The 12,676-nt window shown below is 40.8% G+C and overlaps 2 protein-coding genes across 2 annotated transcripts in view; one reads left to right on the forward strand and one right to left on the reverse strand.

Moving 5' to 3' along the window:
* Positions 1 to 4,433, reverse strand: part of ATP5F1C (ATP synthase F1 subunit gamma) — a 27,324-nt gene extending 22,891 nt beyond the window's left edge. Inside the window, exon 1 of the mRNA XM_019644527.1 lies at positions 4,288 to 4,433. Coding sequence (XP_019500072.1) covers positions 4,288 to 4,358 — 71 coding nt within the window. The 5' untranslated portion in view covers positions 4,359 to 4,433. The remainder of the gene's footprint in view (positions 1 to 4,287) is intronic.
* Positions 4,434 to 4,581: 148 nt separating this feature from the next.
* Positions 4,582 to 12,676, forward strand: part of KIN (Kin17 DNA and RNA binding protein) — a 27,282-nt gene continuing 19,187 nt past the window's right edge. The window contains exons 1-4 of the mRNA XM_019644528.1: positions 4,582 to 4,755; positions 8,376 to 8,470; positions 12,126 to 12,169; positions 12,254 to 12,376. Of these exons, the coding sequence (XP_019500073.1) occupies positions 4,642 to 4,755; positions 8,376 to 8,470; positions 12,126 to 12,169; positions 12,254 to 12,376 (376 nt within the window). The 5' untranslated portion in view covers positions 4,582 to 4,641. The remainder of the gene's footprint in view (positions 4,756 to 8,375; positions 8,471 to 12,125; positions 12,170 to 12,253; positions 12,377 to 12,676) is intronic.

Genomic DNA, 12,676 nt, shown 5'->3' on the forward strand with positions numbered 1-12,676 from the left:
AAAAAAAAAAAAAAAAAAAAAGAGCACAAGCTCTGAGCAACAGGGTTGCCGGTTCGATTCTCACATGGGCCAGTGAGCTGTACCCTAGCTGAGCTGCCAACAGGTGGCAGGATGGCTCAGCTGGTGATAGCATGTGCTCCTAACAACGAGGTTGCAGGGTTTGACTTCTGCATGGGATGGTGGGCTATGCCCACCTACAACTAAGATTGAACACGGCACCTTGGGCTGAGCAGCCTCGTGTTGCCCCTCGTGTTGCCGATGGGTGGACAGATGGCGACTGCACTTGGACCTGAGCTAGCTTAGCTGCGCACTCCACAACTAAGACTAAAGAACAACTTGGCTGTTCCCACTCCCGAATCCCCCTCCCCCACAAAAAAAGACCCCAAAATCTGAAAGGTCATAACCAAAAGTTATCTTTAAAAATCTCTTCACTTATATATCTTACTACTGGTATTATTCAACCAAAGAAAAATAAGGAAAGTAAGAGGAAGGAGACTATATAAGGTTTCAGACAGTATAAGGTTTGGTTATAAGAATGGATCCACCAGACGAAAAGAGTAAAGCCGTCAAATCCTGACAAGCTCTGCTATTTCAAGTACAGACTTATGTGCCATAATGACCATTCCATTAACGTTTTTCCATAACGTCCATAATGGTCCTTGAAAAGTGACCCCATTGTTTGGACGATTTTCTTTTTTTGGTGTAATGACTTTTTCACCCCCAACATACTAAGTATATAGATTATAAGGAGTGATATTTGGATATTATGGTTTTAGGCAGACACTCTAATTTAACTGACACAAGTTTCTAGTCAGAGAATATAACAGAGAACAAATTTGAGATGCATGCCATATTTGGATGAACACAAAATGAACACTTACTTTTCTGTAAATATCTCCAGTGAGAGAGGTAAGACGAGGTAGAATCTTTTGCAATTCTTTATGCTGTGCACATGCCCTAATTTCCTGTTTTGAAGTGCTCTGATGTGCAGCCTTCATTTAGTTCTAAAGATGTCAATCTATGTTACAACTTTATGTTTTAAGTACAATTTGAGTACACAATAACCATAGCTTGCTCTAATGAATAATTTTTGCAAATGAAAAGATAAAGTTCTGAATCAACTGTGTGTTCTGGAAAATTGCATCATGTCCTGAGAAACATTCAGGAGATTATTTGAGAAACTAGAAATGTATAAAATACAATGGGTGGGAAAGTCACAGACTGTGGGTTACCATTATCTACTGTGTGTATACAGCACTGTTAGAAAAGCTGAAGAAGGCAGTGGTGGAAGGAGTCAGCGAGGTTGCTAGATGAATGATTTATCAAAGACATTCCAGATGCTTGAAAAGAATTTTAAGGAGCATATACATGCAGTACATATAATATAAAAATTAAGGAAGCCGCAGCAACCACCAGTTGTTAAGGAAAACAAAATTATGATGTGTAATTATAATACTGAATGCCTGCGTCAAAGTCCATCACCAGCCCCTCCACCAAAAAACGACTCCCTTGCACTTCTTCACCAACCACGGCCCATGATCGAGTCTTCTTTGGCAAGTGCAATAAACCTTCTTACATTCTATTTTATGTAGAAACTGTAGTTATAAACTCGTCTTCATTTTTCAATGGATACCTCTGGGTCCAGCATGGCTCCCACTGCCCTCAGTTCTTTACAAATACCGAGTTAGTCCTCACTCTCACCCATTAATTGTGTAGTATTATTATCACCTCCAGAGACAGACACTGAGTCACCTGTCCAAGGTCACACTGCCAGGCGAGTGGCAGTCGGGATTCAAACCCCAGCAGTTTGGCTCCAGCCCATCTCTTGTACCATACCCTGCTGCCTCGTGTTTTGTATATTTACAAGTAAGTATCTGCTCTCTCAGTCTCAGGTGACAATCTGCCTTTTCTCTCCTGAAATGTCATATTCCTTCCCTTTCAGTGTATAGTTCAATTTATGGCCACTGCTCTCCTATTGTAAAATAGTTCCATTTTAGAGAATGTGGAACACTAGGAAATAGCAAAGTATTGTCCCCTAATTTGAGACAGAAGAACCAGAGGCTCTTTCCCACGGATTTCTTATTTCCATTTTCTTAAATGCTACTTTTTAAAAATACAGGTTTAATATCTAAAAATTTGTGGTACTTTCTGATCCCCTAAACAATAATTAAAATAATTTCATTACAATTTTAACTCATGTTTCTTTAATACTAGCATGCTAGCCTCCCCAAAACGAAACCTCTAACAATGACGAATTGCACATTTAAAAGCTTTCAATAACCAAAAAAGAACCAAGGAAATGCCACTTGGTTCTGTTAAAGCAAAGGCATTTTTCTTTCCTTTCAAATTAATTCTGTAGTGTGAAAGATTAATATGGTTTTCATTTCTGGGTTTAAAAAGCAATTATAATAAATGGGAAGTGAAGGGGTGGCAGAGGCAGGAAAGACATCAGGCATCCAGAGTGATGGAAAATGTGAAAAGGGGACAGAATATACTTTCCATAGAGAAACACTGATGTCTGATGAATATTCATAACCTACCAATTTAAAACCTACACTCCAAAGGGATGAAGATGAGGAGTATGACCTTTATTTGCTGACTGAGGTTCCAATTTAGGGCTCTGGCAGTAGTTGTCACAGACCGAGAGAGCTCTTATTTAAAACAAGTCTTTATTAAAAGATCTTCAAATTGTCTTACAGGGTTTTAAAAGAAGTTATTCCTACGGTTTTACGTAAAATAGCTAGTCCTTGTTTCAGGAACTCTGCATTTTTTAAAGATCAACTTGGATAGCACTTTAAGGCTCTAAAAATAATGACTATTAACATTAATGCACCGCAAGATGGGAAGGAAAGGAGAGCTGATTGCTGAGCATCACAGCATCCATGAACGGTCCCACGAAGCAAGACCATGTCTGCCTGTTTACCACCACGTTTCAGCACTTGCCACAGTGCCAATGTGGTGCAGCATAGGCACCTAACAACTGTCAAATGTCTGCTGAGTGATGAACAAATGGCACAACCTGCACAACCGAAGTCCACTTATGGTGACTTAATTCCCATGAATCCTTTTTTTAATATTAGAAAAAAAAATCTGACTTCCAAGGCAATTCACCAACATTTTTATGTAGCTATTTCACATCACAATTACCTTATTACCCTGAAAATCTTGTCTGTTATAAATTCTTTGCTTAATGAAAACCATACTTATTTCAATGAATGCCTTAAAGTTTCTTTACATAAATCAGGATACAAAAATCTAGTTTTTGTAGCATCTTAGAATTCTCCCCTACTGTAAAAGCAGGGAATTGCTACACAGATCACAGCTAATAATCCCCTTAACACTGTGTCTGAAATTCTCCCACATTCTTGTCTAGCCTCAAGATATTTCATCCTATTATATGGTACCACCACAAACCAAGTTTAATCTAAATAGCTATTCCAATACGCAACTTTTTTCGGGAACCAATGTTCAAAATCCTTAAAACTTGCATGGCAGTGGACAGGTGACACTTAGCTCTATCTCCTCTTCCCCTTCAGGACCTTGGGACAATTTTATGACCTTGCAGGGTTACTGCTTCGGCGTAATGGTTTCAAGGTAGTGCTAGGTGTCATTCCCTTCCTCGCCAACTGACAGATTTTTAAGGTCCCTTTTGCACCTAAACTACCATCAGCCCACGACGGCACTTATTTGATTCACCAGTGCCCAGCAACGCTTAAACACATGGTAGGTGCTTAATAAACGTTCTGGCCGAATGGAACAGCTCTTCAAGGGTTACTCCGCTCTGCACTGGCCCCTGCAAACTCTGCCAGCCCTGGAGGATTTCCAAAGGCGTCAAGGACACACAGTACAACTTAACCTTCCCCTAGACCTTGCCTTGGGTCCTCCCCTCCCCCTTACTTTGTGGGCCCTGGTAACGACTGCAAGATACTCGCTGCCTGGCACCCAGCAGCAGCTCCGCAAGTCCTTATTAGCTGAATGAATCCAAGACCGCCCTGAAATTAATTCAGACTTAAGGTCTCAATACCGAGGTCCAAGATGACCACTCCTCGTGACCCTCACCCCGCCCCACCCCGCCTCAGGAGACGCGGCGTGACCTTGCGGTCGCTCCAGTCCCTTCGCGCGCTCTTCCCGGATCGGAGGCACTTGCTGCAGCCCGAGCTTCCCGGGGCCTCCGCGGGACAGGGGGCCTGGCAGGCCCTGCAACCACTGTTCCGTCCCTCTCACTTCCACCCGCTTCCTCTTCCCCTCACCGAACTCTTCTATCCCTCGCACCTCTCCCGTTCCTACCGCAAGCGGCCATACCATTGCGGCTGCACGGCCCAGGCCGAGACCCCAACGACGCCCGCCCGAGAAAACATGGTGGTACTGGCCCGAGATGAAGGTCGGTCAGGCAGGCCGCACCGCGCATGCGCAGGACATTCCCCACTCCCCCTCCCAACCGGCTTTCTTTTTCAGTCTTGCTTCCAGCCGCCAGGCTGAGGTAAACCTCGCGAGCTTTGGAGGGGGCGGGTTCAGCCTTCCGAGGCCCCACCTCCTTCCGGCTCGCGGCTGCTGTTTTGTCCCGCCCACCACTGTCTGCCCGGTTCCGCTTCCGGTTGGCAGGGCACTGGGTTCCAAAAAGTAATCGCCGCGGTGGTCGCGATGGGGAAGTCAGATTTCCTTACCCCTAAGGCCATCGCCAACAGAATCAAATCCAAAGGGCTTCAGAAGCTGCGCTGGTATTGCCAGATGTGCCAGAAGCAGTGCCGGGATGAGGTAAGGCGGCCCGGGATGGCCCATGCCCCGGCCTCTCCCCTGGCGGGTCCGGCTGGAAATCCTGGCTCAAGTTGCTGACGCTGGAGGTGAAGGCCTGGGTCTCAGGTCCCTAGTTATGGGGTCTACACTGGGCGAGTCAGCTATTCAACTCGGAGGGACATCCCTTCCTGCAGCCCCCGTCCTAGTGGGGAACCAATCAGTTCTCTTTGACGCCTCTTTCTTCCTCAGTCTGACTCCCAAAGAAAAGAAAGACGAGTAAGAAAAGGTTTTGCAGCTCTTGTAGAAGTGATCCTACCCAAACTGTCCTAAAACGGAGGCCTGAATAGTTGAACGCTTGGGCGCCTGGGCAATAACAATAACCATATCTGACATGACGTGCCTCTTAGGAGAAACAGGATGCTTAGGATTCACACCTCTTTTCGGGATCAGATGAAAAAGGAGAAATAAGCTCTTGTCCACTGCTCATCTAACAGTCATATTTTGAGAACCTGCTATGTGCCAAGGCCAGGATATTATTGTTAAGATGTGGACTCGAGTCAAGACTGTCAGAATTAGAAAGCTTAGACGCACCACTTCCTAGCTGTATGGTCTTCGGCAAGTTACGTTCTCTCTGCCTGTTTACTTATCTGTAAAGTGGAAACAGTAACTGTACCTACTTGTAAGATGGTTGTGAGTTTTAAATGAATTATGTGTAAAGTGAGTCGCGGTCTTTGGGCAGATCTTGAAAAGCTTTGTATGCCTTGCTATGGAGTTTACACTGTTTCCCATTATGAGGTGGGTGATGGAGAGTAGACTAGTGATGTGATCGTATTTTTTCTGGAGATCGAATTGGTAAGGACAGAAGAACGCTGGCCAATTGATATAATCTCATCTGCTGTTTCTGCAAGAGAGGGATGAGATGTTTAGGTGTGACTCATATTGAATAACATTGATATGGTTATTCTCTTTCATTTCTCTTTAGTTCTTTCCATTTAAGTTAAGGCGAAATTCTCACACAGAAAAATAGAGTCTGGTACAATGAACATCCATATATCTATTACCCAGATGTAACATTTTAAGTATTTTGCCGTATTTACTCATTAAAAAATAGTTTAAATTATTAACAGCAGTATATTTAAATATGCATTTCTAAAATATCAGGATTTTCTTTTACACAGCCATAATATATGTCATCACCCATAACAAAATTAAAATTCCTTTATGTCATCTAATACACATTCTATACTCACGTTTCCTCACTTGTTCCCCCAAATGCTTTTCAAAGCAGTTTTTTTTTTTTAAACTAAAATCCAGTCTAAAGCTATGAATTGGATTTGGTTATTAAGGCTTTTTAAAAAAATAGACTTTATTTTTTTGAGAAGTTTTAGATTCATTGCAAAAATGAGTGGAAGGTACAGAAATTTCCCATATATACCCTGCCCTCATATATGTACAGCTCCTGTACATTTGTTACAGTCAGTGAAGTTACATTGACACATCATTGTCACCAAAGTCCATAGTTTACATTAGGGTCACTCTTGGTATTATTTGTACATTCTGTGGGTTTGGACAAATATTTAATGACATGTATCCACCATTATAATATAATACAAAGTAGTTTCACTGTCCTAAAAGTCTCTGTGCTCCAGGTTATTAGGACTTTTAATTCTCTCTAAATTCTGAATTTAGAATAGAACACACTCCAACTTGTTTCTTGACATTGTCTTAAGAGACTAGGTCAGTCTCTTATCCTGGAGTATTCCCGCTTTCTGGATATGTTGAATTGTTTCTTTGTGATTGTTTTTTGCCTTCTTTCTCTAACTCTTGTAGTTTCTGTAAACCGGAACTTAGATCTAAAGGCTTGATTAGGTTCAGGTTAAACATTTTGGGGAAGAATCCTTCATAGGTGATCCAGTGTATTTCATATTGCATCATGTAAGGGAGCCCATTTGTCTTGTAGTGCTAAGGTGATTGAGTAAAGGTGACAGCCTGTAATGTTAGGAAGTAATATTTTCTCTCTTGCAAGAGCAAGTAACTAGTGCAGTTATTCTTTGGAATCATGAACATATATCTACTTTCCCATCAACATTTACCTATGTGTGTTTTAGCAACTTTGCCTGGGTCAGTTATTTCATTAGGAGCTGCAAAGTGGTTATTTTTCTAATTCTTTCTGCATTTTGTATTGGGTGTCAATTATTTGTAAGAATGAGCTTCTTCTCGTCAGCTAGTTTGGGGTTATCCTCAAATGACATCCTGAAATACAGTTCCTATGGGAAGGGGCAAATAAACGCTTAACGCTGCTCTTTAAGGCATTTGTGGTGGTTCTGGCCTCTTTGACCCCAGATCTGTTCATTGCCCTTCACGACCTGGGAGGACAGCCTGGGGGATGAGAAGTTGACCCCTATAAGTTCCCTCCTCTGTCTTCTGCCTCTCAATATTGGAAGATTGAGGGGGAGGAAGGTCAGATCTAGAGTATTCCCCTCCTGCCTTGAGTTTCTAGGATTTAATAACATTATTTTGTTTCCATTTTATTGATTTATTTTTAATTTGGGGGAAATGGGCCTGGTTTTTCATTGATGAGACGGACACTAAGTTTCCTTTTAAGATACATTTAAGTAAGAGAAACACACAGGTGAGCAAGAATTGTGTAGGTGGTCTGTGGATGACTAAAGATTAGGAAAGTACCCTAAGCAAGATGCAGTGTTGAAACCGGGACAGTGGCAATGGGACTGAGCAGAGGGACTGGGTAAGAGTTACGAAGAAGGCTGAGTAGACTTAGTAATGAGTGGAAAGTAGGATAAAGGAGAGACTCTAGGATGCCATCCCCGTCCTGGCTTGGGTGATTGGGGGTGGGATAGCGCTGTTCACTGAGGTGGTGCGGTCAGGAGAGGCACGTTTTTCATTTTTATTACTAGTGAAGAACCAGGTTCAAATGGTAAGTAAAACAGATACAAAGTCAAAACTTATATGTTTCAAAACTTGTATGTTTTTAACAATCTGAAGAAAATACAGATTTAGTATGTTTAACATAAGGTTTCTGTAATAACACAATAATGTATTTTGGGGTAGTAGACTTGAAGGGGGGTTATCACTATCACGCTGTGAGGGGTGTAAATGTCTAATTATGTTGAAACTAGTAAAAAAATTATTCAAAAAACATTAATGTATTTTGGATAATGAGGTAAAGGAAAGGAGAGTGAGTGAAAGATGGTTTCCTTAATGGAAATTCACTAATGACCTATTTTACTTCATTATAGCCCTCGAAATGCTTGCATACACTATACAAAGTAGGTGCTCAATAGGAATTTGTTAAATTTAGTCAAAAACAAAAAACAAAAACAAAGTCACTCCTCTGCTACTGTGCCCAGTAATGTTTCTTACTAATGTCTGTTTTCTAAAGCACTGTTTTTCTCTCTCCTTAATCCCAGGGGGATTAGCCTTTGATTATCAAGGATGATAAACTCAACTTGATAAAAAAAATTTTTTTTAAATGATAGGGTGCTTATAGCTAGTGATTTGATTATTTTTTTATAATTTATCATCAAAGAGCAGCTTTTTAGGGTTTAACTAAATACTTCTACTCAGGGCCCATTGTGATGACCTAAGTCAGAATTTAACTACTACCTTTACGTTTTTTGTAGAATGGCTTTAAGTGTCATTGTATGTCCGAATCTCATCAGAGACAACTATTGCTGGCTTCAGAAAATCCTCAGCAGTTTATGGATTACTTTTCAGAGTAAGTAATTCAAAGACATCCTTATCTTATAAGGTTTATTCAGTTGGACATTTAATAGATGCTTACTGTTTTATATCTTGAAGGTTCTGTTTATTTCTTACATGTTAACATGATAGCTATATTATCTCTGTGCTCAGTTTTTGTCTCCCTTTGACAATTTCTCATAGTATGAAATTGTTAAGAAAAAAAGTTTCTCCAAATTCAGCCTTTCTTTTTTTTCACTTTAGACAAAGGATACTGTCTTTCATTCTACAAGTGTGGCTAAGAGCACAGCACTGGAGTCAGCCTGACTTTAAATCCTTCAAATCTTGGCTTCCCCACTGTTTTTCTGTGCTTTACTCTCCTTACCTGTAAAGTGGGACTAAAAATACTAAGTATTATATTTCCTGCATAGGACTTATATGATGATGAAATGAATTAATGCTTTTAAAGTGTTTAGAGGAATGTCCAATACTCAATATTAGCTGTTAATTATTATTATTCCTATTAATACTTAATCTTGCTTCTATCCATCTCTTTCCAATGTTCTAGACCTTTTGGTCTTAGGACCTTTTACATTCTTAAAAATTATTGAAGATTCCCAAGAGCTTTTATTTAGTGGGTTATGTCTATTGATACTTGTAGATTAAAATTGATAAATTTTTGAAAAATATTAATTCATTAAAAATAATAAACATATTACATGTTAAAGTAAATAACATTTTAATGAAAAATAACTATTTTCCAAAACAAAAAAAACTTAGTGATAAAAGTAGCATTGCTTTACATTTTTGCAAATCTCTTCAATGTCTGACTTAATTGATTTTCACATCTGCTTCTGCATTTATTCTATTTCAGAATGTTTTGGCTGAAGCACATAAAAAAAGTCAAGCCTTTACATAGAGGTGTAGTTGGAAAGTGGGGAGAGTACTTAGTAGCCTTTTCAGATAATTCTGAATACTCCACTTTGATATTACATCACAACACAACACGTAGTAATTCCTTAAAGATTAGTTGCAGTGTGGAATTTGAAACCCTGTCAGTGAACTTTTTGTATTCTCTTACATTAAAGTACATTGATCTTTCACTTTGAACTTTTGGAAAATATTGGTTAACTGAGGTATACAGATCTTCCGAATGGTGATACATTTTATTATGCAATATCATAAAATCATTTTCATTAATATCAACATCAGTGTCATCAGAAACCAGTATTTGGAAGCATGTCAAAGTCATGGTGGTGGATATTAGTTTATCAAAATTCAGATTTTTTTCTTTAAAGCTCAAATTTTGTCATTGGCAACAACTACTGTAAGTTGTTTTCCTCGACATGACAGTCTCACTTTGTATATTTTAAAGAAAGTTTCTACAGAATATCCAATTGAGAATAACCATAGTTTATGTCAGTCATTCTTTCAAGTGAAGATGGTATTCCGTGAAAAAGGTTCAACTCACAGTGCCAACGATCACACAGGTGCTTTTCCTAAAGATAACCATCCTATAGCAGCAGAAGTGCTTTATTCATAATCTCGTTTCATCGCACAGAATATTAGAAAGATGTGTGTACTCAAAGGTTGAGCTTTCATGCAAGTAATAGTACTTGGTGCTTCATCAAGGACATTCCCGATGCAGCTCGCATTGGTTTTCACTGTGAGTGCCTGGCCGTGAAGAATACATTGACTGCTGGTGGCTTGGCATCACTGCCCACTGACGTGACTTGGCTAAGAGGCCAGCAGGTGGACCCTCCATGGCTTTTGTGACATCAAGGCAGATAACACAGGCAAAAATTACTTATCAGTGAACCACCTAAAACCATCTTGAATACCACCACGGTACAAATGGCACACTTTGGGAAATACCAGGCATTCTGGCAAGAGCCATCTATACTCAGTGCCTTCCTGGCCACCTCCCATTCACGCCTCCGTCCACTGTAGTTGACGTCAGCCTCCCGAAGCATCGGGGCTTTTCCTCATCCTTCTCTCTCCTGGTCTTTCTTCAGTGGGTAATGCTCTTACTCTCAATTGAAACACCTCTCTGACTTACATTCTTTCTGGTTTCCCTCCTGCCACTCCCTCTGAGCTCACTTCCTGCGTTAACGCCTCTTCCGTTCCCAGCTCCTCAAATGTAGGAACGTCCTTCCGGGTGCCTGTGTGGCTTCCTTCATCCCACTCTGCACAGTCTCCCTGAGTTACGTTATTCCTCCGTTACCTTTATGTTTGGATAAACGTAAACTCCTAAATCTGGTTGTTCACTCCCAACATCTGTCTTGAGTTATAGACTTTTTTTTTTCTGGATAATTCTAAGCTATATTCCTGAAGACTATCTCAGCGTCAACATTTCTAAAGCTGAACTTAGCATTCTGTCCACCACACCTGCTGGTTATCCTGCTCTGGCTAATCACTGCCTCGCCAAACTGCTATGCTCAGAGCCCTCCAGGAATTCCCTGATGTGAGTTCTCCTCTACAGTGCCCTATAAACTTATACCCTTTCCGTTCTCTCATCGTCTCCATCTAAAAGATTCAGTGGCTTCCTCACTGGCGTCCTGACCTGCCGCTTCTACTCCTGTGCAAGTTCTGTGCCCGCGGTCACAAACCACTGCAAGCAGCACAATCACCTTGAGGCCTCATCTTGAGGGCTGTGAAGACAGCAGGCAGACACCGCGCCCACTTTCTGATTCACTTGACCTTGGGTGGGGGCTGTGGACTTTGTATCTCTCTGTCAAGTTCCCGGGTGATGTCCATGCTGCTGCTCTGGGGACCACACTCTGAGAATTATCCTTGTATACTGTCCACCAGCATTATTTCTGGAAATCACAGACTTCCCCGAATTAACTCCTAAATAAATTATTTCATGCTTTTCCATCATCTGCATAAAACCCAACCTCTTGAGCATGAACTTCAAGGTATTTACTTCAAAGGTTAGCCATAACGTTATTTCCCAGCTGTCTTCTCCCAGTTTTTCTATTCTGCCTGCTCTCTCGCACTCATTTTTATCTGCCCTCAACATTAGCCAAATTGATTGTCATCCCTCAAACCTGTGACACTTTCCTGTCTCTACCAGCTGGGAATGGGCTTCTCTTCCTCCTCACCTGTAAAAGTCCTGTGTATACTGTACCACCCATATTAAATATCACCTCCGGGCACCTCCGGACACCTCCTGCAATTCTTTCTATGATGTTTGTTACATCTCTTTTCCAATTTGACTTCTGTTATGATTGGTTCTGCTAGATTGTAACCTAGGTCAAGATTTATGTTTTTATTCACCTATTGTTTATCTAGCACTTAACACTGTTCAGAGAGATATATTGAATGCCAGTTTCTTGTGGAATAAGGGCAGTTTTGGTATCATCAATAGAATGCAGTTATTATGCCACGGTCAGTAGAGCTAAGAGACTTCATGAAGGACCGTCTCGAAAGACGTATTGTCACTTTTGCTATGACTGTTTTGCCAAGACAAAAAGTTTTGACTCCATACTGACTTTTGACTTTAATTCTTGAAAGCTATAATCTTTTGGGATTCTTTCCTTGTTCCATTTGTAAAGATTCATAACAGATGTTCACATAGATGTCTCATATGTCATTTGAGAATTCAAACTGTACGATGGCTTAAATTTCAGGAAGATAATGCCATACGTTTGTAGAAATTACCTTCATGCTTTCCTTTCTTTCTCTACTAGGGAATTCCGCAATGACTTTCTAGAACTTCTCAGGAGACGCTTTGGTGAGCATCTTAAGTATTGTGCACATAATAACTTCCTAACCTTATAACCTGCTCAGGGTCAACAGTGTCCTGTTTTGTTCTTAGGCACCAAAAGAGTTCACAACAATATTGTTTACAATGAGTACATCAGCCACCGAGAGCACATCCACATGAATGCCACTCAGTGGGAGACGCTGACGGATTTTACCAAGTGGTTGGGCAGAGAAGGTAAGGATGGACATACCTGAAGAGCTGTGGCTCCACGGCAGGGGACAAAGAGCTATCAGCGTCTATGTAAATTTACGGAAAAGAGGATGGGTAAGGCGATTAAAAACTGGGGAGAGGAACTTAGTAGCACAGAGTTGATTTTGTGTACTCCAGTCAAGTATGAGTGTCTGGAATAGTTCTTTTGACAGTGCCAAGATTTATCAGTAAAGCATCCTCTCATTTAGGTTAGGGATTAGTATCACTCGTCTTCTATTCCCCCCCATATTCATTTCACTTTAGGAAACTTGTTACCCTCTCTTA

This window comes from Hipposideros armiger, unplaced genomic scaffold (assembly GCF_001890085.2).
Source record: "Hipposideros armiger isolate ML-2016 unplaced genomic scaffold, ASM189008v1 scaffold_88, whole genome shotgun sequence".
NCBI classification, from domain to species: domain Eukaryota; kingdom Metazoa; phylum Chordata; class Mammalia; order Chiroptera; family Hipposideridae; genus Hipposideros; species Hipposideros armiger.